This window comes from Heptranchias perlo, chromosome 18 (genome assembly GCF_035084215.1).
Source record: "Heptranchias perlo isolate sHepPer1 chromosome 18, sHepPer1.hap1, whole genome shotgun sequence".
NCBI classification, from domain to species: Eukaryota; Metazoa; Chordata; class Chondrichthyes; order Hexanchiformes; family Hexanchidae; genus Heptranchias; species Heptranchias perlo.
The window spans coordinates 35,226,724-35,252,426 of record NC_090342.1 but is presented as its reverse complement, the minus strand read 5'-3'; the positions used below and the strand labels follow the sequence as shown (position 1 = coordinate 35,252,426).

General features: G+C 42.5%; 1 protein-coding gene across 1 annotated transcript in view; it reads left to right on the top strand.

Moving 5' to 3' along the window:
* LOC137334460 (voltage-dependent L-type calcium channel subunit alpha-1C-like) overlaps nt 1–25,703 on the top strand; it is a 435,374-nt gene that overhangs the window by 110,288 nt on the left and 299,383 nt on the right. The window contains exon 6 of the mRNA XM_067999141.1: nt 12,354–12,457. Within this exon, the coding sequence (XP_067855242.1) occupies nt 12,354–12,457 (104 nt within the window). The remainder of the gene's footprint in view (nt 1–12,353; nt 12,458–25,703) is intronic.

The window sequence follows — 25,703 nt, the reverse complement described above, 5'->3', positions numbered from 1 at the left end:
GGTATGAAATTTGCAATCTCACTCATAGGAGGTATAGGATGGCTTGTGTGTGAAAACAAATGTCACACTGGTGCAAACGGGGGAGTTGTTCTGAGATTGGGGCAAAGGCATATCTTTAATCAGAATTAAATGCATTTTACTCTGTGTGAGTGCTTGACACTGACACCAGATGGCCAAAATGGAAAGTGTTCAGTTTTGTAGCACCAACATCCCTTAATTTAATGACTCACAAAATAAAATTTGCTTTTAGGGCTACAACAGATCCAGAGTAGGGGATTTATGGTAGGGAGAGAGAGGAAAGCATGGATTGTAGATATTGTAGTTCTATACATCGCTTCCAACCCAGAGAAATCTAGGGACCTGGTCAAATGCCTCTACCAATGCTATGCTGGAACCAACTTCTGGGAAATTTGCAAGTTTGATTTCAATGGCTTGTCTTTAGATATACATATTTTTAATTATTTATTTCCTTTGCCCTTTCCTCTTCCCTACATGAAAGTAACCAGGCTCCACACAATTTCTTCCCCATGATGGGGATCAGGAAATCACAGTCAACATCATCTGCTGACCTGTTGTGTTACAATGCATTAATAAACCACCATTCTATTTTTTTTAAATTGTATTGTGAATTACTGCACTTTGTGGATAGAAATGGACATTCATAAATTTGGCTTTTGTTTTGCTGCTTCAAATTCACTTCAAAGCACCAATTATTTTGAAGCTGAATTCAAATAGACCACCTTAAATCTGAAAAAAAAAATCAGCTTTGGCTATTCAAGCAGAGAACCTTGAATATTCAGACTATTTGTAGAGGAGTGGTAGGACATATTTCATTGGCATACAATCCTTTCCCTACCTTTGCTAACCATGGGGAGCGAACTGTGCCCATACAGTCCTAAGGAATTCATGTAGATCTTCTAGCATCAGTGCCAGCTCAACAGTAGTTGCAATGAAAGTTGAAAAACATTAGGGGAGTAGCACAAAGAGATGGATTGAAATTTTCATTTATCCACCTCATTGAATTCCCAATGTTATTCATGCTGGCATGGGAAGACACAGAGGAGAGGCTAGTTAAGGAGAAATTAGATGGGAGATTGTTACAAATTTCACGCGTCTACAGTAGATATTCTCCCAGGTTCAGCACTATTGGTCACTCCTGTAAATGAACCGTGCATCTCCTATGATCAGAAGTGGACTTTTATGGCCCAATATCTAGTTAAATAATAGCACAACCCAGTGAACTCAACATAGAATTCTTGTTGCATGTACTAGTTTCCATGATCATGCACATGCAGCCATGTGTGTTCTCCTGCTATTTGTACAGAATGCAAACTACAAAGTACTCTAGTGAGGAAAGATACAATTATAAATCAACAAATAGACAAAATATATGAATGAACACAACACTTTTTTTCCAGTGAACAGTCAGAGCAGCAGTTTATTTATTCCCACTGTCCTTCCATCTATTTCCTATCATTCGTTGTAACATAAAAATAATAAACTATGGACTTTGCAACTATTCTAAGCAGACGTCACTTACAAGCTAATTGTCCTTAAGATCATTGGTATTCTGCTATAGGCTTGATGCCTTCATACCTCTAACTGACTATATGACTATAGAGAGAGAGATATATCTCTCTGTATTTTGCTGCTTTAGTTTGCCTCTCCAGAGAGAGCGAGAAACAAAAACTGTCTCCTCAACTTTGGATGCCAAAGATTGGTTGGCCAAGCTACCAATCCTAGCTACTGCATCCATCCCCTTGAGATGGAAGCTTGTAGCATCTGTATACCTGTTCAGCTAAGCCCACTGCCACGCATAACAAATGAAAACTGTTCTTTCATAATGACTTGCGATAACTAGGACCAGACCTTAATGACCCTCATTGTCTCTAATGTAACATGCAAAAGTAACCAAACTGATTTCTATGATGGCTGTTTTGCCTGCATCCTCATCCACAAACCATCCAATCCACATTCTAAATAGCTTGTGTATCCCTAGGAGTTAAGCCTTTATAAGCTGATTCTGACCTTACATCAATAACATAACATAAATTAAAACTATGCCCCTTCTAGGCCAAATAGGCAAAAGTCTCAAAAAGCTAGAAAGATATTCACTGCGATATCTAGTGTACCTCTTAGGAGTCAGCCAGGAGTGACTTTGGTAGTGGTTGCAGGACAGGCTGCTTACATAGGAACATAGGAATATAGGAACAGGAGTAGGCCATTAAGCCCCTCGAGCCTGCTCTGCCATTTGATAAGATCATGGCTGATCTGTGATCTAACTCCATAAACCCGCCTTTGGCCCATATCCCTTAATACCTTTGGTTGCCAAAAAGCTATTTATCTCAGATTTAAATTTAGCAATTAAGTTAGTATCAATTGCCGTTTACGGAAGAGAGTTCCAAACTTCTACCACCCTTTGTGTGTAGAACTGTTTTCTAATCTCGCTCCTGAAAGGCCTGGCTCTAATTTTTAGACTGTGCCCCCTACTCCTAGAATCCCTAACCAGCGGAAATAGTTTCTCTCTATCCACCCTATCTGTTCCCCTTAATATCTTATAAACTTTGATCAGATCACCCCTTAACATTCTAAACTCTAGAGAATACAACCCCAATTTGTGTAATCTCTCCTCGTAACTTAATCCTTGAAGTCCGGGTATCATTCTAGTAAACCTACGCTGTACTCCCTCCAAGGCCAATATGTCCTTCCGAAGGTGCGGTGCCCAGAACTGCTCACAGTACTCCAGGTGCGGTCTAACCAGGGTTTTGTATAGCTGCAGCATAACTTCTGCCCCCTTGTACTCTAGTCCTCTAGATATAAAGGCCAGCATTCCATTGGCCATATTGATTATTTTCTGCACCTGTTCATGACACTTCAATGATCTATGAACCTGAACCCCTAAGTCCCTTTGGACATCCACTGTTTTTAACTTTTTACCATTTAGAAAGTACCCTGTTCTATCCTTTTTTGATCCAAAGTGGATGACCTCACATTGCTTACATGGAATTCCATTTGCCACAGTTTTGCCCATTCACCTAATCTATCAATATCGCTTTGTAATTTTATGTTTTCATCTACACTGCTTACAATGCCACCAATCACCAGTCATCGGCAAACTTAGATATGAGACTTTCTATGCCTTCATCTAAGTCGTTAATAAATATTGTGAATAATTGAGGCCCCAAGACAGATCCCTGCGGGACTCCACTAGTCACATCCTGCCAATGTGAGTACCTACCCATTATCCCTACTCTCTGTCGCCTTTCACTCAGCCAACTTCCTAACCAAGTCCATACTTTTCCCTCGATTCCATGGGCTTCTATCTTAGCTAACAGTCTCTTATGTGGGACTTTATCAAATGCCTTCTGGAAGTCCATATAAATAACATCCATTGACATTCCCCTGTCCACTACTTTAGCCACCTCTTCAAAAAAATCAATCAGGTTTGTCAGGCACGACCTACCTTTCACAAATCCATGCTGGCTCTCTCTGATTAACTGAAAATTCTTGAGGTGTTCAGTCACCCTATCCTTAATTATAGACTCCAGCATTTTCCCCACAACAGATGTTAGGCTAACTGGTCTATAATTCCCTGGTTTCCCACTCTCTCCTTTCTTAAAAAGCGGAGTGACATGTGCAATTTTCCAATCCAGAGGGACAGTTCCTGAATCTAGAGAACTTTGAAAGATTATAGTTAGGGCATCTGCAATGTGCTCACCTACTTCCTTTAAAACCCTGGGATGGAAACCATCTGGTCCTGGGGATTTGTCACTCTTTAGTGCTGCTATTTTCTTCATTACTGTTGTTTTACTTATGTTAATTTTATCGAGTCCCTGTCCCCGATTCAATATTAGTTTTCTTGAGATTTCTGGCATGCTATCCTCTTTTTCGACTGTAAATACTGACGCAAAGTAATTATTCAACATGTCCACCATTTCCCCATTGTCAATGACAATATCCCCACTTTCAGTTTTTAAGGGGCCAACACTGCTCCTGACCACCCTCTTTTTCCTAATATAACTATAAAAGTTATTCGTATTGGTTTTGATATCCCTTGCAAGTTTCTTTTCATACTCTCTTTTTGTAGCTCTTGCTATCTGTTTTGTGACCCTTTGTTGAACTTTGTATCTTTCCCTTTCGCCAGGATCTGTGCCATTTTTTGCCTTTTTGTATGCCCTTTCCTTATGTCTTATACTGTCCCTTACCTCTTTAGTTGTCCATGGCTGTTTTTTTTGACAAGTAGAGTTCTTGCCCCTCAGGGGTATAAACCGATCCTGTAACACGTTAAATGTTTCTTTAAACATTTCCCACTGTTCATCAGTCGTTTTACCCATTAACAGATTTGCCCAGTTTACTGTGGACAGCCACTGTCTCATCCCATTGAACTCGGCCTTACCCAAGTCTAGAATCTTAGCAGCTGATTCATTTTTTTCCCTTTCAAACACTACCTTGAACTCGATCATGTTATGATCGCTATTGGATAGATGTTCACGCACAGTCAAGCTGTTAACTAAATCTGGTTCATTACTCATTACCCTGCACTTTTTGCCATTGGAAACAAACAGTGAACAGTGAAAACTAGGAGAAAGTGGTAACAAAAATATTTATGCAGTATAATTTAAAATGATTTAAATTATTTTGTTTTTGCAGCATATATTTTAATCTTTTAATTACTGAACCCATTTGGTATATGGCAGTTGTGTGTTTGAACATTGAAATTGATCCATAAATAATAGATTTGTTTAGAAAATGAGTGTGCAACAACAACATACATTTATATAGTGCCTTTAACATAGAAAAATGTCCTAAGGCGCTTCACAATAGCTTAATCAAACAAATATTAACACTGAGCCAAAGGAGGAGATATTAGGATGGGTGACTAAATGCTTGGTCAAAGAGGTAGGTGTTTAGGAGCATCTTGAAGGAGGATCGGGAAGCAGAGAGGTTTAGGGAGGGAATTTCAGAGTTTAGGTCCTAGATGGCTGAAGGCACAGCCGCCATTGGTGAGGTGAAGGGAGTGAGGGAATGCATCAGAGGTCAGAGTTGGAGGAATGCAGAGTTCCCTGATGGTTGTAGGGCTGTAGGAGGTTACAGAGATAGGGAGGTATGAGGCCATGAAGGGATTTGAATACGAGGATAATAATTTTAAATTTAGGATGTTGGGGACCGAGAGCAAGTATAGGTCAGGGAGCACAGGGGTGATGGGTGAACGGGACTTGGTGCGACAAATTGTGGCTCATCCGCTGAATGTCGAACAAGTAGGCTGAACCTGAGGACCATATCAGGGGAATGATCAGGGTGGGAGAGAATAAGGATTTTCTGAGGACTAAGGCATCAAAGGCAGAGGTGAGGGAGTGATTGAGCAGTTCGGCAGCTGCAGAAGTATTGTGAATGGAGGGCCAAAGGCTAGACAATTGGGAGTATGAAAGTGTAGTTGTAAGTGACTTGGGTGAAGAGTTTTTTTCAGGGGTGGACATGGAAGGAAGTGAGTTTTGAAGGGGATAGGGTGCTGTGAATGTTAGGGACACAAGGATATGATCAGAGATGGCAGGAAGGAAAGGAGAAACTTGGGGTAGGACTTGGGCGGGGATGATAGTAGAGAACGAGGATTTTAAACGAGAAGTGACAGGGATGGAACAAAGTGAGGTGCTTGAAGGAGGAAAAAGTGCTAGTGGAGTAGGGGGAGAGACCAAGATGTGATTTGGTGATAAGGGCCACATCACCACCATGGTGGTTTGAGCGGGGCAGGTGGTGGAAAGTATAGACAGCGCCGAGGCTTCAGTAAAGTGCAAGGTGTTGCCACCAGTGAGCCAACTTTCCATCAAAGCCATAATATCAATGCAATCATCTACAATAAGGTCATGGATGGCAAGGGCCTTGTTCATAAGTGAACGAACATTCTGGAGGGGAATGCGGAGAGGGGCGGAGATTTTTGATCTGCTGGCAGAATCCAAGGAGGCAGTCGTGGGAGAGGTGAGTGGGATGGGAAGGAGATTGGTGAGGTTAGCTCCTAGCAGCCACGTTGCAGGTGAAGGTTGTTGAGAGAAGATGATGGGGCAGTTGGTATTGCTGCTTGTAAGGAGGCAGCAGCTGGTGCCTCGATGGACCCTTAGTAGAATGCTCTGAGATGCACAGAGGGTAGCTGTGGGTTTATCCAAGGCAGATTCAAGTCAGACAGTAGCAGGAGAGTAGGATGGCAGAGGACGTGAAGGGTTGGGGTAGGGATTGGTGGGGGGGGGGCAAAGTACCCAAGAGAGGAGAAATGAACGTAGGCATGGCTGGGTGACAAGAAGGTAAGGAGACAGGAGAAAAGGGCCCAAAAAGTGTCAAGAGAACAGAAAAAGAGGGTGATGGAAATAACTGGGTCAGGTCCGAAGCAGCAGCCAAAATGCGCAAGTGAATGGACACAGGAAATTCAGGTTACATAGGCCTGGCAAAGATTAGGATAGCTATGTCCTGGTTGTAAACAGAAAATAGAAAGGAGATGATATGCGTGTCCAAAGTTAAAGTCAGAGGTCCTGTCGTGGGATGAAGTTGACTTGTAGACAGGGCGGAGTCTGCTTGGAGCATAGACACTGTACTGTGTACAATCTTGATCACTACACACAAAAAAAGTTATGAATGCTTTGGAAAGGACACAGACAAGACTAATCCCAAGTGTAAAAAGGATGAGCTATGACAAAATATTAGAGAAGCTTAAGTGTTACACTCTAGAATTAAGGCAGTTAAGGGGAATCTCATACAAGTATATAAAAATTAAACGGACAGAGATTGCAAGAAGACAAGAATTTCAGCAACCACTGCTTTAGTGTTCTCTATCAAATGGCAGTAACAACCATCATTGTATCCAGCATGAGGCTGGTTGCGAGATCCCCACATTTCGGCCTGCTTCATCAGTGGTCTTATCTGAAGGTACTGTTATTCCATCCAGCAGAGATCACATTTCCTGTGGATCTGAGGTGGAGGTTCCAGGAGCATAGTATTATCCTGAGACTCATGGTGTACTGCCAGTTTCTCAATTGATCCTTATAGCGGACATTTTATAAATTTATATCGATGAGGGGTCCACATTCAGAGCTTAACTCTTGAACCTGATCAGCGGGGGATACCATCTACAATTTGCAGATCTGTAAAGTAGGAGGGTTGAAGAGGGATGGATTGCCTTTGGTGGGGTCGGAATTTAGGGTGGAACCTAGATCCACTAGGTGTCCACCCTCTGCAAAATATAGAACAAATTCCAGTCAGGGGTGGGGATGAACTAGTCTTTTATCCAGACCCACATCCAAAGACTGTTCTGGGGGCAAGTCTGGGGAAGTTCTTAGGCTGCTCGGGAATTTTGTCCATTATGCTCTCTCTAGGCCCAATGTTGTGAGTTCCCAGAGGGGATTGAATATTTTCTACATTCTGGTGTTTCATCCTTAAGGACTCTTTGACCCTTCAAGGGCCTTTTGCTCCTTCATCAGAGGATGTTGCTCCAATTTTCCAATCAGCAGTCAGGGCAAATGCCTCTGTTGCTGCACAGGCATGGACCACCTGCCCTAATTATTAAAATGACCCCCAACTCAGGCCTTTCATGAAGTTCATACAGCAGCTTTTTGTGCTGTTAGTTTTTGTTGTGCTATCGATTAAAACTGGCTGATGTACCAATGTGTGCATCGCCTTCATAGGGTAAGGAATTAGGGGCACTACATGGGTTAATATTGCTTGATGTCAGTACAAACCAATGTTAGAAATATCACTAGGGGTCTTTGTCCACCATATGGCCTCCAGTAATGTTGAATCCAGCCTCACTTAACTTTAAGGATGTGTGAAGGATGCATCATATCAAAGGATAAAGAAAATCTTACAAAGTGGGTAATCTTTTTTGTGTAATCCACGGTTACCTCTGTCTAGCCCTTTGGGAATTATTATGAGAGAGTGGAATCCTATCAATTCCCAGTTAATTCCCTGTAACTTACAGTACTACTTTCTGCAGTGCATGACTGGCACTCACAAGTTTTCTTCCCTCCTTTTTTAACTCTGAGAAATACTACTAAATAACATTTCATTATTGATTTTTTCTGATTTCATCTGTTTCATAAAATATTTCTATAAATTTATAGTTACACTATAGCCCATAGTATTGGCTATTTTTGAATGATTCAGAGAATCCAAAGCAAGCTCAAAAAGGACTAAATAGCCTCAAGGAATGAGTGAAAGGGAATCATGATCAGATTAGATATTTTTCCTTTTACAATTGTTCTAAACTATAATAAAATAAAACTGTAGGAGTGAATCAGTCAAGGAGAAAGAACTGCTATATACACATTCCTGCAGTATTATCCATTTTGCTTTAATATGTTTTGTCCTTGAGGGTTTTATTTCCATGAACAGCCTATAAGAAAGTAGCACTTGAGCCATTGTGATGAACATCTCAGACCTTTAAAGATCAAAAGCCCTGAGAATCGCATCATGCACTGAAATTTAATACTCCAAAGACTCACAAGGAAACGGTGCAGATCTCCTGAGATTTTACATCTCATATATCATCAGAAGCATTTAAAAAGAACTTACACTGAAGCAGTGTCATTTTCATTAATGACGAATGGAATTTCTGCAGTGTTTTCCTTAACTCTTTGAGTACCAAGTGTTAGCACTTATTTCTTTTGGAAGCCTATTTACTGGCCAACATAGGAAACAAACCAAACAACATTTTAGGATTTTAGTGCCTTTAATGGGGGGAGAAGAACAAAATGGGGAGAGAACAACATCATGTGATCTTAAAAGCTTGATTCCTTAAATGATATTTAATTATGTAATTTGTCTATGTTCTTTTTTGATAATCAACCCACATCTCTCAAATTGTTTTTAAGATCACTATTTTATTTTTAAATGACAATTCATTAAAAGAATTTTTTTTGTGAAACGAGATGACAGAGTGGACCTAGAAATTGATTTGTGCCTGCAGGGATCAACCCCTACGGCTGGCACCGGTTGCATTCAGGAAAACCAATTTGGAAAAGGGTGCATCAAACAGGATTTAGCCCCTTTTTGCATATGCGAAGTACCTAACGCCTGTGTCAAGTGCAGACTCTGGACGCCTCTTTTGATGCCTATACCAATATGGATGGGGACTCACTTCTTGCTTAAAACATGCATGCGCACGCCGCCCGTGATATTGGACATTTGGCGCCCGTTTTACACCTGCATTAGATGCTATGGCCTAGACATTGGTTGGCACCCTGCCCGTTTTACAGGTGTAAAGTGCGCCATCCGCTATATTGGTAAAGGCTCCTGCATAGGCGTCCAGGGCACACACCTGAAAAGGGGACCGCAGGAGGTTGCCTCTCAACAGGTAAGTTCTAACATTTTTACATATGTTATTGTGGAGCCGGGAGGAGCAGGAGTGTTCCTCCCAGATCTACATTAAATTCGCGGGCCGCTGCCGGCCACCATTTGCTCCAAACTCTGTTTACCACCTCTTCGTGTTTCACCGGACGGACCAGCTGCCTTTGGGGCTGCGACTGGCAACTGCAGTTTGCCGATACAGGCCTCATTAGGCACATGCAGCATGCACTTCACTGGGGTCGCATCTCTTTTCAGGGATGACCCAATTTCTTGGCCCATGTTCTTTCACCTCTTGGGCAAGAATTAAATTCCAGACCAGACTGATAAGATAAATTTCACTTCGCTCTCTGTGATTACTGTTAGGAATGCCAAGTGAAATGATCTTTGGCTTAATCAAACCTAGTGACAATGAGTTCACAAAACAAATCTGCTTATAATTTGACATTAATTAGTTCTAAATTGTAAGCATCCCTCCAAAAATGACTAGAATGAGCCGTGTGGGAAATCAAAATGACACACGATATATTAGGTTGTGCTGCTCTGAGAATGGGAGTCAAGGCACCTTGGAGTGGGCTTGTGGGTATCCTCTGATAGAGCATCTATCAAGCTTTTTTTTTACAATACAAAGAACATACAAACATGCAGGAATGCCAGTTTTCTTTTTCTCGGCAGTACCATGGTACCTGTTGTTCACAAAGATTATCAACACTCAGAAAATAATCACAGCTGACCAGTTGAGCACCTTAATAAAGAGGAAATAAATCACTTAAACAATATATTAAAAACAAACTTGTTACTAATCCAAATGTTCAGGTCAGAAAATTCAGAGCAGTAGTTGAGAAAATGACAAGCAAGACTTCTCATCCTCTAGGGAAGCAGCTCCCCATGTTGCAATGGCTAAGATTAGCAACTCACCATTACAACAAACTGTGTCCTTGTGGAGAAAAATTCATTTCTCAACATCTCCTGGAAAATGCCCAAATACAAGGAAAATACAAGTTCATTATAAAATACAGAATTTCAATATTTAAAAACAATACCATTCCTCATTTTTTATATATTATATGTTAGTTCAATCACATATATAAACAAATAGGTAAGAAAATAATTGTAAAGCCTAGAAATTACTATTAGTAATATCAGCAGTTGAATGCTTAATGCATTCGGCTGACATCTCTCTGTCCATTACACTAGCAGTTAACCCATATTTAGTTTAACCCAATTAAAATAAATGGGTCACCACCTGTGTTAAGATAGCTGACAGAAAAATGTTATACAAACATGTTAAACATTCATCTACTGATATCGCAAATGATAATTTCTAGATTTAAATAGCACTTCTGTATGCTGTGAAATATTTTTGAACCATACCTATTATCTTGAGACTTTTTTTTATTGTTCTGCAAACAACTCAAAACAGGACTTCTTTCTACATGTATTGCATATTATTAAAGTCACAGGAAACATTTGAAAGTAAGTTTTAGCCCAGTAGAGTTTCCATTTACAGTGGCAATCCATAGTTGTGTGTACTTTTCTTCTTGTCTCTTTTGGAATGTGTTTTACAGTTTCCACATAATTTGTCTTCAATTACTTTTGAAGATGTAAGGTTGAATTTTGTGAGTGTTGCCTAATTTACTAATACATCAGAAAAAATTCTTAACCGAGCAAGTCATTAGTTATTCTAATGTACTTCGTAGGAAAAAAAGAAACAAATCACATTTATAAGAGTACTGCATTTATCAAAGAAAGAGTTGATCTGGTATACAGTTGCAAAACACCACAAACAAAATCCTGGCTGCAGGTCTTCTGTTGACTCTCAAATATCACTTTAGGCTGTAGGGCAGTCTAAAGAAATGGGAGAAAAAAATAAACTCAAAGAAAAGATGATGGTCTAAATTATTTATGTAAACAAAATGTGAAAGAAAAGACAACAATCTGGACTTCAATTTCTTATTGAAGATAAACCATGAATATGCATAGCTACTCTTTTGTAATACAAACAAAGTACCTACAAGTGACCACTCCATCAGATTAGTTTACTAATTTGCAATTAAATTTGGTCACTTTAGCCATCAATATATCTGTTGATTTTCAATTGTAAAATAAGATGAGATCACAGAAAAATATGGTTTAACAGATTTTTAAAATGTTTTATTTAATTCTTTTTCTTGATTTTTAATTCATTACAACCAAAGGAATGCTATCTTTTTAATAACAGGAAATATCTAGCTTATGTTGTTCAGTGTATTTTGTTCGGATTGTTGATAAAGAACAATTTAAGGCTGAAGCAGGTGCTAAAGAAAAAGTGATGTGTTTTTCAACTTTTCCTATAAAGAATTCTGATGAAAGATTGCTCCATAAAATACAACAGTATGTGTAAATATTTCCCCTAGCCCTTTTATAGTACATTGCATATTTTTTTAATTATATGATTTATGAGCTAATAAATCTGAAAGTGGAACTTGAGTAACTTCTTCACACTAAAAAGTTGGCAACTTGTGCAGTAGATTGCCTCTCAGCTACTCAACTGAAACATTGAAAGCAAAAAAAAAATCAGATTTGTGATTTAGTAGGGAGTAGAGGAATATTGGCTGAGAGGAAAAAAGTATTTTAAAAGGATTCTTAGAGGACCTGCATGATAAATAATATGGTTTGAGTGGCCTATTGCTCTACCATCCTGATATTATTAGTTTCTCTACATAACAATAATCATTATAATTCAAATTCATTGTGTGAAACACTTTTGAACTGTTTCTACAAGATAAGGTACTATATAAAAACCATGGTAAGCATATGTAGGAGTGTTACGCATAATGGTAGGAGCATATCTGTTAAACTAAAGGGTATGATTTGCATGGAGTTATATTATGTTTTTTTTAAAATCTGTATCTGAGATGTGCATGTCTTTAAATTTCAGTGCATGTCTGAAAGCACAATATCTATAGTCCATGAGTCTTTAATCCCATCATGCCTATGGATTTTCATCTGCTAACTTTCTCTCTGTTAACCTTCCTTCATCTTTTCAGATGCAGGATGCCATGGGCTATGAGTTACCTTGGGTCTATTTTGTGAGTCTGGTCATCTTTGGATCCTTTTTCGTTCTAAATCTGGTTCTTGGTGTGCTAAGCGGGTAAGCTGTAAGTTTGGTGTCTTCACACCCCCCCCACCTCCTTCCCAATTACCTATTTTCTTCCCTCCACTGTACCCAGGCAAGGTGCCATGACGAGTTTCTCCTAGTCATCAGCAAGTAAAAATAAATGAGACCTATATAATTTTAGGCTTTGGCTGAGAGGGAAATTGCTTTTCCAGATGGAAGTTGTCAGGATGGTTCATGTGCTGGTGATATGGTTACAATCCCCATGGGGCCTTGCTGTGCTCAGATACTGAGCAAAACCCACTAATTATCGTTCCATTTCTCCAGGTAAATGATGTGGCAGGGAATCAGTGGCCATGGATCTATTTTGTTACTCTTATCATCACAGGGTCATTTTTTGTGCTTAACTTGGTACTCGGTGTGCTCAGCGGGTAAGCAGCATTGCAGTACTGTTTTCCTTTCTCTTTTTATGTTTATTTCTATTTTGTTGCGATTCCTGTATTGCCTGGGGTTCTTCTGATCATAAAATCAAATGTTAATGAGAAGTGAGATTCTCAGTTGCATTCCTGAAAATAAGAAGTGACAAGACATGACAGTGAGTGGCCCATCGTGGCAGTTTTGAGAAAATTGCTCTCCTCCGTATATATAAATAATCTGGACTTAGGTATAGGGGGCCCAACTGCAAAATTTGCAGATGACACACAAATAGCGAATGTGTTAACTGGTAGGAAGAATAAGGAGGCCATATACTGCTTGGATAATAAGGGGGCTAAATTGGGCCACGCAGCACCCGTTTTGTAGGCGCTATGTGGCCTCCTAAACTCCAAAAATGGCTTCCGGAATACACACGCACACTTCTAATGTGACGTATGCTGGACCCCATATTGGTAAAGGCGTTCGCACACACACAGGTAACGAACGCCAGCACCATGTACAATATGCGGTAGATCAGTGTGCAATGCTGATTTAAAGGGACCAATGCGATTTTGGAACTCAACGCTCCAGCCAATGCAATGTCTTAACCTCACACAGCTGACCAGATCTTAAACAGCATGGAGGATCCCCCCCACCAACCTCCGACCAGCGCTATTTAAAGGGATCATGCAGGAGTTACACGTTAGTTGCTGGATTATTGCTTCTGGCTGCTGATGCATTTGTACCTATTTTTGGAGGTCTCCTACACTTGAGGTCTCCTACACTAGTCTAGGGGACATAGCCTAAAAATTAGAGCCAGGGCTTGCAGGAGTAAAGTTAGGAAACGCTTCCATACGCAAAGGGTGGAAGAAGTTTGGAACTCTCTTGCAAAAATGGCAGTTGATGCTAGCTCAATTGTTAATTTTAAATCTGAGATTGATAGACTTTTGTTAACCAAAGGTATTAAGGGATATGGGGCTAAGGCGGGTATATGGACTTGGGTCACAGATCAACCATGATCTCATTGAATGGTGGAACAGGCTTAAGGGGCTAAATGGCCTACTCCTGTTCCTATCTTCCTATGTTCCTATAATAAAGTTTCAATACTCTACAGGGAGTGGGCTGGCTAGCTGACAGGCAACAGCAAAGGCACTGGCAGAGTGGCAGGGGTGGGACAGGAATGCTGTCATCCTGAGAAAGGACAGCAGGTTCATGTTCCATGGAGCCACTGCCACTTGCTGCCTGCTGTTATGTGCCACCTTTCCCTGCAAGAAAGTGGGATGTGTGTCGGTGAGTGTCCTGCAAGATGTTTGGGTGATGTGGCTGTCATGGTTGAATAGCTGCCAGTGTGTGTGACCTGTGAGTTGTGGGTGTGCGGCTTGCAACAGTGGTAATGTGTGAGGGTGAGAGGAAGCAGCTGATTGAAAGAATTGAGTACTGTTAGGAAGAGTTTGTTGGTCGGTGGGTGATGGGGGGTGTAGTGCATGGAGCAGTGGATGCGGCTAGTGGTGCAGTTGGTAGGAGATGCCACTTGACCGTTGACCTCACTCACCTTGACCACTCATGTCAAAGCACTGAACTTCTTCCTGCACTGCATCCATGTTCGTGGTGCTATGCGCCTGGCATTGACTTCATCCCCTACTGCCTCCCACTGCCTCGGGACTATATGTCTGGAGAGCCTCTTGCCCCCCACAGATATAGGATGCCCCTCCTTCTGTCCACCTCTTGCATCATCAGAGAACATTGGTGTATGCTCTCTCGCAGGCCCGATACAAACTCAGATCGGCAGTTTGCTGGAGTCTGGTGTGCAGATTGGAGGATGTGGGATTTAGTGGTGCGCAACCTTTATTCAATGTTTTAAAATAACTCAACAGTTTGTAAACATAGGGACGGGTCCTGCATCTGTGTTTTACGTGTGCGATGTCTGATTTCCGTTCAGACTCTGTGCGGACCCATATCTTAAATTTTGCAAATATCAGAGTCCCGCAAACCTTGAGCAGCCCAGTTGTTGCTCATTAAAAATTCCAGAGGTCCCATCTTTACCATGCTGCACTATATTGCAGCACAGATTAATTTCCCAATTGACTTCCACCACTTCCTGCAGCCACAGTGCACCTTCCCTTTCAGAGTTGCAGGCTGCCTTTAAGTGGTGCTAGCCACTCGTGATATCTGGTCCCCCTGCTGGTGAGCAGCCACTCAACAATGCAGGTAGCGCTGGCTGCTCGCAGCAATCATAGAAATCACCAGGCAGCATGAATGTTACATGCTGCCTGCATCTCGACAACCGCGACCCCTGCGCCTGGTTTCGGGGGTTATCCAATATTACCCCCTAAGAGTCTAAACAGGATGGAGGAGCAAAGGGATCTTGGGGTACAGATACACAAATCACTAAAAGTAGCGACACAGTTTAATAAGGCCATAAAAAAGGCAAATCAAGCACGAGGGGTCATTTCTAGAGGGATAGAATTGAAAAGCAAAGAAGTTATATTAAACTTGTATAGAACCTTTGTTAGACCACACTTAGGGAATGTTGTATACAGTTCTGATCTCCATATTATAGAAAGGATATAGAGGATTTGGAGAGGGTGCAAAAAGGATTCACTAGGGTGATACCAGAACTGAGAGGATATCCTTATCAGAAAAGGACGAACAGGCTGGGGCTCTTTTCTCTAGAAAAGAAAAGGCTAAGGGGTGACCTGATAGAGGTCTTTAAGATAATGATAGGGCTTGATAGGGTAGACGTAGAGAAAATGTTTCCACTTGTAGGGGAAAGTTAGAGGTCATAAATAAGACTGGTTTGCAGTGCATGTGTGTAAATGCACGAAACGTGGTAAACAAGGTTGGTGAGCTGCAGGCACAAATAGCCACATGGGAATACGATGTTGTGGCGATAATGGAGACCCGACTCAAAAAAGGGTAGGATTGGGTACTAAATAATCCTGGATACGAGGTGTTCAGGAAAGATAGGGAAGGAAAGAAAGGAATGGGGGCAGTATTGATTAAGGAGAACATTGCAGTACTGGAGAGAGAGGATGTCCTGGAGGGGTCAAGGACAGAATCTATTTGGTTAGAGTTAGGAAACAAAAAAGGTGCCATTATACTACTGGGTGTATTCTATAGGCCACCAACCAGTGGGAAGGATATAGAGGAGCAAATTTGCAGGGAAATTACAGAGAGGTGCAAAAGCTATAAAGTAGTCATAACTGGGAACTTCAACTATCCTAATATAGACTGGGATAACAATAATAATATAAGGGGCACAGACAGGGAGGAATTTTTGAAATGTGTTCAGGATAGCTTTCTTAACCAGTACATTTCCGGCCCAACGAGGAAGGAGTCATTGCTGGACTTGGTTCTAGGGAATGAGGCATGCCAAGTGGAGCAAGTGTCAGTGGGGGCGCATTTAGGGAGCAGCGATCATAGTATCATAAGGTTTAGAATAGCTATGAAAAAGGACACAGACCACTCTAAAGTAAAAATACTCAATTGGAGGAGGGCCAATTTCAATGGGATGAGAACAGATCTGGCCTGAATTGGAAGCAAAGATTGGCAGGCAAAACTGTAATTGAACAGTGGGCGGCCTTTAAAGAGGAGATGGTTCGGGGACATTCTAGGCACATTTGCATGAGGCAGAAAGGTAGGGCAACTAAAGCCAGAGCTCCCTGGATGACAAAAGAGATAGTGAGTAAGATGAAATGGAAAAAAGGGGAGTATGACAGATATCAGGTTGATAACACAAGTCAGAACCAGGTAGAATACAGAAAGTTCAGAGGGGAAGTAATAAAGGAAATAAGAGGGGCAAAGAGAGACTATGAGAATAGAGTGGCGGCCAACATAAAAGGGAATCCAAAAGTCTTCTACAGGCATGTAAACAGTAAACGGGTAGTAAGAGGGGTGGGGCCAATTATGGACCATAAAGGAGATCTACTCATGGAGGCAGAGGGGATAGCCGAGGTACTAAATGAGTACTTTGCATCTGTCTTTACCAAGGAAGAAGATGCTGCCAGAGTCTCAGTAAAGGAAGATATAGTTGAGATACTGGATGGGCTAAAAATTGATAAAGAAGAGGTACTTGAAAGGCTAGTTGTACTTAAAGTAGATAAGTCATCCGGTCTGGATGGGATGCATCCTAGATTGCTGAGGGAAATAAGGGTGGAAATTGTGGAGGTACTGGCCATAATTTTCCAAACATCCGTAGATACAGGGATGGTGCCAGAGGACTGGAGAATTGCAAATGTTACACCTTTGTTCAAAAAGGGTATAAAGATAAACCCAGCAACTACAGGCCAGTCAGTTTAACCTCAGTGGTGGGCAAACTTTTAGAAACGATAATCTGGGACAGAATTAACAGTCACTTGGATGATTGTGGGTTGATTAGGGAAAGCCAGCACGGATTTGTTAAAGGCAAATCATGTTTAACTAACCTGATAGATTTTTTTGATGAGGTAACAGAGAGGGTAGATGAGGGCAATGCAGTTGATGTGTTGTATATGGTATTTTAAAAGGCATTTGATAAAGTGCCGCAGGGTAGGCTTATCATCAAGATTGCGGCCCATGGAATAAAGGGGGCAGTAACAACATGGATACAGAAGTGGCTAAGTGACAGGAAACAGAGAGTAGTGGTGAATGGTTGTTTTTCAGACTGGAGGGAAGTGTACAGTGGTGTTCCCCAGGGGTCAGTGCTGGGACCACTGCTTTTCTTGATATATGATAATGACTTGGACTTGGGTGTACAGAGCACAATTTCAAGATTTGCAGATGACACAAAACTTGGATGGGTAGTAAACAGTGAGGAGGATAGTGATAGTCCTCAAGAGGATATAGACAGGCTGGTGAAACGGGCGGACACGTGGCAGATGAAATTTAATGCAGAAAAATGCGAAGTGATACATTTCGGTAGGAAGAACGAGGAGAGGCAATATAAACTAGAGGGCACAACTCTAAAAGGGATACAGGAACAGAGAGATCTGGGGGTATATGTGCACAACTCATTGATTGTGGCAGGGCAGGTTGAGAAAGCGGTTAAAAAAGCATACGGGATCTTGGGCTTTATAAATAGAGGCATAGAGTACAAAAGTATGGAAGTCATGATGAACCTTTATAAAACACTGGTTCGGCCACAAGTTGAGTATTGTGTCCAGTTCTGGGCACTGCGCCTTAGGAAAGATGTGAAGACCTTAGAGAGGGTGCAGAAGAGATTTACTAGAATCATTCCAAGGATGTGGGATTTTAGTTATGTGGATAGATTGCAGAAGCTGAGGTTGTTCTCCTTGGAACAGAGACGGTTGCGAGGAGATTTGATAGAGGTATTCCAAATCATGAGGGGTCTAGACAGAGTAGATAGAGAGAAACTGTTCCCATTGGTGGAAGAGTCAAGAACCAGAGGACATAGATTTAAGGTGATTGGCAAAAGAACCAAAGGTGACATAAGGAAAAACATTTTTACATAGCGAGTGGTTAGGACCTGGAATGCACTGCTTGAGGTGGTGGTGGAGGCAGATTCAATCATGGCCTTCAAAAGGGAACTGGATAAGTACTTGAAAGTAAAAAAAATTGCAGGGCTACAGGGATAGGGTGGAGGAGCGGGACTAGGGACTAGCTGGATTGCTCTTGCACAGAGCCGGCATGGACTCGATGGGCCAAATGGCCTCCTTCTATGATACTATGAATCTATATAAAATAGTCACTAACAAATCCAATAGGGAATTCAGGATAAACTTCTTTATCCAAAGTGTGGTAAGAATGTGGAACACGCTACTACTAGGAGTAGTTGAGGCAAATAGCATAGATACATTTAAGGGGAAGCTAGATAAGCATATGAGGGAGAAGGGAATAGAAGGATATGCTGATAGGGTTAGATGAAGTAGGGTGGGAGGAGGCTCGTCTGGAGCATAAATGCCGGCATAGACCAGTTGGGCTGAATGGCCTGTTTCTGTGCTTTAGTTTCGATGTAACTCGATGTAATACATTTTGGGAGGAAGAATAAGGAGAGTAAATGTATGCTAAATGGTAACATTTTAAAAAGAGGAGAGGAGCAGAGAGACTTAGGGGTTTAAATATCCAAATCATTAAAAGTGGGAGGACAAGTTGATAAAGCTGTTGAAAAAAAAAGTATATGGGACCTTAAGTTTTATAAGTAGGGAAATAGAGTACAAAAGCAAAGAGGTAATGGTAAACTTATAAAAATCACTGGTTAGTCCACAGTTAGAATATTGGGCACTTTACTTTATGAAAGATGTAAAGGGCACGGAGAGGGTGTGACAGAGATCCACTAAGGTGATACCAAGGATGAGCGCCTTAATTTTGAGGATAGTCCAGAGAAATGATGGCTCTATTTACTAGAATAGAAAAGGTTAAGAGGAGCTCAAATTGAATTGTTCAACATTATAAAAGGTTTTCACGCTGTTAATGGAGGAAAACTATTTCCACTAAATAGTGAGATGCTAACTATAGGGTGTTTAAGATTATCATCAAGGAAGAAATAAGGCAGAAGTTAGGAGAATTTTTCTTTTATGCAACGGGTTGCTAGGAAATGGAGTGCTTTGCCAGAAACAGAATCTGTAACTGCTTTTAAAAGAGAAATGGTTATTTGAAAAAAACAAATTTAAAAGGGTATGAGGAAAGGACGGGGAATAGGACTAAGTGCATAGCTCTTTCAGAAAATCAGCACAGGCACAATGGCCTGAATGGCCTCCATCTGTGTTGTAAAACTCTATGGGGCTGAAAATCTGCAGCCCTTCTGGGGCACTCCTGCCATAACTCCACGGGAGTGGACCAGAAGAGCTGCGAATTAGGCTACAATCTGGCATAACTGGATCCAGGCCTACCCCAGGAATTTTCTCTATTGCCTGTCAGGGCGGAGCTTCCACCCACCCCCAAACAGGTGAAGATCGGGTCATAGAATCTTAGAATCATACAGCACAGAAGGAGGCCAAATCGGCCCATCATGCCTGTGCCGGCTCTTTGAAAGAGCTATCCAGTTAGTCCCACTGCCCTGCTCTTTCCCTATAGCCCTGCAAATTTTTCCTTTTCAAGTATTTATCTAATTCCCTTTTGAAAGTTGCTATTGAATCTGCTTCGACCACCCTTTTAGGCAGCACATGCCACATCATAACAACTCGCTGCGTGAATACATTTCTTCTCATTTCCCCTCTGATTCTTTTGCCAATTATCTTAAATCTGTGTCCTCTGGTTACCGACCCTCCTGCCAGTGGAAACAGATTCTCCTTATTTACTCTATCAAAGCCACTCATAATATTGAACACCTCTATTAAATCCCTCCTTAACAGAATGGGAACATCCTATATCGGGAATTCCTGCTTTCCTGACCCTCAGAGAGGCTCAGCATATCATTGGCGGTGATCAGACAAAAAAGCCAGCCAAAAGATAGAAGTGCGCCCTACCTGGGATTGTGTCCTGGACCCCTGAAGGAAAAAAAACACTTCGTTAAAATGATCAAATGTGGCCCCTGACAAAAGGGGCTGCTGGGGGCACTTTGATCTTCTTTCTGGGGTGGGGGGGGAACAATAACCTCCCCCCCCCTCAGATCTGTCAACCGCTAACTCAATTTGTGGCCAATGGCACAAGGCGGGTACCCTAGATGCATTCTGAGTGGCACGGGTTCTCACCATTCACATGGAAATGAAGGGTCCTCACCCTAACCCTGCAAAATTTAGTGTGGCCAGCAGCAGAGGTCCTGGGCCAGGACCAGTACCAAGTTTTTGTTATGTTCAACGTGAGTCCCAAAATATTATCCATGTGATTACAGGGTACACTTCAGTGAACAGGGCACAATTTCAAAATTTATAGATGACACAAAACTTGGAAGTGTGGTAAACAGTGAGGAGGATAGTGATAGACTTCAAGAGGACATAGGCTGGTGGAATGGGCGGACACAGGGCAGATGAAATTTAACGCAGAGAAGTGCGAAGTTATACATTTTAGCAGGAAGAACGAGGAGAGGCAATATAAACTAAATGGTACAATTCTAAAGGGGGTGCAGGATCAGAGAGACCTGGGGGTATATGTGCACAAATCTTTGAAGGTGGCAGGAAGAAAGCGATTAAAAAAGCATATGGGATCCTGGGCTTTATAAATAGAGGCATAGGGTACAAAAGAAAGGAACTTATGTTGAACATTTATAAAAGACTGGGGAGGGTTTAAACTAATGTGGCAGGGGGATGGGAACCGATGCAGGAAGTCAGTGGGAAATAAAATGGTGACAGAAACAAAAGGCAGTAAGGGAGAGTGTACAGAACATGACCGGACAGATGGTCTGAGAAAGCAGGGCAAAGACCAAGGGAAGTCTAGATTAAACTGCATTTATTTCAATGCAAGAAGTCTGATAGGCAAGGCAGATGAACTCAGGGCATGGATGGGTACATGGGACTGGGATGTTATAGCTATTACTGAAACATGGCTAAGGGAGGGGCAGGACTGGCAGCTCAATGTTCCAGGGTACAGATGCTATAGGAAAGATAGAGCAGGAGGTAAGAGAGGAGGGGGAGTTGCGTTCTTGATTAGGGAGAACATCACGGCAGTAGTGAGAGGGGATATATCCGAGGGTTCGCCCACTGAGTCTATATGGGTAGAACTGAAAAATAAGAAGGGAGAGATCACTTTGATAGGATTGTACTACAGACCCCCAAATAGTCAACGGGAAATTGAGGAGCAAATATGTAAGGAGATTACAGACTGCTGCAAGAAAAATAGGGTGGTAATAGTAGGGGACTTTAACTTTCCCAACATTGACTGGGACAGCCATAGCATTAGGGGCTTGGATGGAGAGAAATTTGTTGAGTGTATTCAGGAGGAATTTCTCATTCAGTATGTGGATGGCCCGACTAGAGAGGGGGCAAAACTTGACCTCCTCTTGGGAAATAAGGAAGGGCAGGTGACAGAAGTGTTGGTGAGGGATCACTTTGGGACAAGTGATCATAATTCCATTAGTTTTAAGATAGCTATGGAGAAGGATAGGTCTGGCCCAAAAGTTAAAATTCTAAATTGGGGAAAGGCCAATTTTGATGGTATTAGACAGGAACTTTCAGAAGTTGATTGGGAGAGTCTGTTGGCAGGCAAAGGGACGTCTGGTAAGTGGGAGGCTTTCAAAAGTGTGTTAACCAGGGTTCAGGGTAAGCACATTCCTTATAAAGTGAAGGGCAAGGCTGGTAGAAGTAGGGAACCTTGGATGACTCGGGAGATTGAGGCACTAGTCAAAAAGAAGAAGGAGGCATATGACATGCATAGGCAGCTGAGATCAAGTGGATCCCTTGAAGAGTATAGAGATTGCCGGAGTAGAGTTAAGAGAGAAATCAGGAAGGCAAAAAGGGGACATGAGATTGCTTTGGCAGATCAGGCAAAGGTGAATCCAAAGAGCTTCTACAAATACATAAAGGGCAAAAGGGTAACTAGGGAGAGAGTAGGGCCTCTTAAGGATCAACAAGGTCATCTATGTGCGGAACCACAAGAGATGGGTGAGATCCTGAATGAATATTTCACATCGGTATTTACGGTTGAGAAAGGCATGGGTGTTAGGGAACTTGGGGAAATAAATAGTGATGTCTTGAGGAGTGTACATATTACAGAGAGGGAGGTGCTGGAAGTCTTAACGCGCATCAAGGTAGATAAATCTCCGGGACCTGATGAAATGTATCCCAGGACGTTATGGGAGGTTAGGGAGGAAATTGCGGGTCCCCTAGCAGAGATATTTGAATCATCCACCGCTACAGGTGAGGTGCCTGAAGATTGGAGGGTAGCAAATGTTGTGCCTTTGTTTAAGAAGGGCGGCAGGGAAAAGCCTGGGAACTACAGACCAGTGAGCCTGACATCTGTAGTGGGTAAGTTGTTAGAGGGTATTCTGAGGGACAGGATCTACAGGCATTTGGAGAGGCAGGGACTAATTAGGAACAGTCAGCATGGTTTTGTGAGAGGAAAATCATGTCTCACGAATTTGATTGAGTATTTTGAAGGGGTAACCAAGAAGATAGATGAGGGCTGTGCAGTAGACATGGTCTACATGGACTTCAGCAAAGCATTTGACAAGGTACCGCATGGTAGGTTGTTACATAAGGTTAAATCTCATGGGATCCAAGGTGAGGTAGCCAATTGGATACAAAATTGGCTTGACGACAGAAGACAGAGGGTGGTTGTGGAGGGTTGTTTTTCAAACTGGAGGCCTGTGACCAGCGGTGTGCCTCAGGGATCAGTGCTGGGTCCGCTGTTATTTGTTATTTATATTAATGATTTGGATGAGAATTTAGGAGGCATGGTTAGTAAGTTTGCAGATGACACCAAGATTGGTGGCATTGTGGACAGTGAAGAAGGTTATCTGGGATTGCAACGGGATCTTGATCAATTGGGCCAGTGGGCCGATGAATGGCAGATGGAGTTTAATTTAGATAAATGTGAGGTGATGCATTTTGGTAGATCGAATCGGGCCAGGACCTACTCCGTTAATGGTAGGGCGTTGGGGAGAGTTATAGAACAAAGAGATCTAGGAGTACAGATTCATAGCTCCTTGAAAGTGGAGTCACAGGTGGATAGGGTGGTGAAGAAGGCATTCGGCATGCTTGGTTTCATTGGTCAGAACATTGAATGCAGGAGTTGGGATGTCTTGTTGAAGTTGTACAGGGCATTGGTGAGGCCACACTTGGAGTACTGTGTACAGTTCTGGTCACCCTATTATAGAAAGGATATTATTAAACTAGAAAGAGTGCAGAAAAGATTTACTAGGATGCTACCGGGACTTGATGGTTTGACTTACAGGGAGAGGTTAGACAGACTGGGACTTTTTTCCCTGGAGAGTAGGAGGTTGAGGGGTGATCTTATAGAAGTCTATAAAATAATGAGGGACATAGATAAGGTCGATAGTCAAAATCTTTTCCCAAAGGTAGGGGAGTCTATAACGAGGGGGCATAGATTTAAGGTGAGAGGGGAGAGATACAAAAGGGTCCAGAGGGGCAATTTTTTCACTCAAAGGGTGGTGAGTGTCTGGAACGAGCTGCCAGAGGCAGTAGTAGAGGCGGGTACAATTTTGTCTTTTAAAAAGCATTTGGACAGTTACATGGGTAAGATGGGTATAGAGGGATATGGGCCAAGTGCAGGCAATTGGGACTAGCTTAGTGGTATAAACTGGGCGACATGGACATGTTGGGCCGAAGGGCCTGTTTCCATGTTGTAACTTCTATGATTCTATAAGACTGGTTCAGCCACAACTGGATTATTGTATCTAATTCTGGGCACTGCACTTTAGGAACGATGTGAAGGCCTCAGAGACGGTGCAGAAAAGATTTACTAGAATGGTTCAGGGATGAGGGACTTCAGTTACGTGGATAGACTGGAGAAGCTGGGGTTGTTCTCCTTAGAGCAGAGAAGGTTGAGAGGAGATTTGATAGAAGTGTTCAAAATCATGAAGGGTTTAGATAAAGTAAATAAAGGGAAACTGTTCCCATTGGCAGAAGGGTCAAGAACCAGAGGACACAGATTTAAGGTGATTGGCAAAAGAACCAAAGGCGACATGAGGACAAACTTTTTTACACGGCGAGCAGTTATGATCTGGAATGCACTGCCTGAAAGGGTGGTGGAAGCAGAGTCAATTGTGGCTTTCAAAAAGGAATTAGATAATTTTTTTTTTATGCGTTCATGGGATGTGGGCGTCGCTGGCAAGGCCAGCATTTATTGCCCATCCCTAATTGCCCTTGAGAAGGTGGTGGTGAGCTGCCTTCTTGAACCGCTGCAGTCCATGTGGTGAAGGTTCTCCCACAGTGCTGTTAGGAAGGGTGTTCCAGGATTTTGACCCAGCGACGATGAAGGAACAGCGATATATTTCCAAGTCGGGATGGTGTGTGACTTGAAGGGGAACGTGCAGGTGGTGTTGTTCCCATGTGCCTGCTGCCCTTGTCCTTCTAGGTGGTAGAGGTCGTGGGTTTGGGAGTTGCTGTCGACGAAGCCTTGGCGAGTTTCTGCAGTGCATCCTGTGGATGGTACACACTGCAGTCACGGTGCGCCGGTGGTGAAGGGAGTGAATGTTTAGGGTGGTGGATGGGGTGCCAATCAAGCGGGCTGCTTTGTCCTGGATGGTGTTGAGCTTCTTGAGTGTTGTTGGAGCTGCACTCATCCAGGCAAGTGGAGAATATTCCATCACACTGTTGACTAGTGCCTTGTAGATGGTGGAAAGGCTTTGGGGAGTCAGGAGGTGAGTCACTCACTGCAGAATACCCAGCCTCTGACCTGCTCTCGTAGCCACAGTATTTATGTGGCTGGTCCAGTTAAGTTTCTGGTCAGTGGTGACCCCCAGGATGTTGATGGTGGGGATTCGGCGATGGAAATGCCGTTGAATGTCAAGGGGAGGCGGTTAGACTCTCTCTTGTTGGAGATGGTCATTGTCTGGCACTTGTCTGGCACAAATGTTACTTGCCACTTCATCAGCCCAAGCCTGGATGTTGTCTATGTCTTGCTGCATGCGGGCACGGACTGCTTCATTATTTGAGGGGTTGCGAATGGAACTGAACACTGTGCAATCATCAGCGAACATCCCCATTTCTGACCTTATGATGGTGGGAAGGTCATTGACGAAGCAGCTGAAGATGGTTGGGCCGAGGACACTGCCCTGAGGAACTCCTGCAGCAATGCCCTGGGGCTGAGATGATTGGCCTCCAACAACCACTACTATCTTCCTTTGTGCTAGGTATGACTCCAGACACTGGAGAGTTTTCCCCCTGATTCCCATTAACTTCAATTTTACTAGAGCTCCTTGGTGCCACACTCGGTCAAATGCTGCCTTGATGTCAAGGGCAGTCACTCTCACCTCACTTCTGGAATTCAGCTCTTTTGTCCATGTTTGGACCAAGGCTGTAATGAGGTCTAGAGC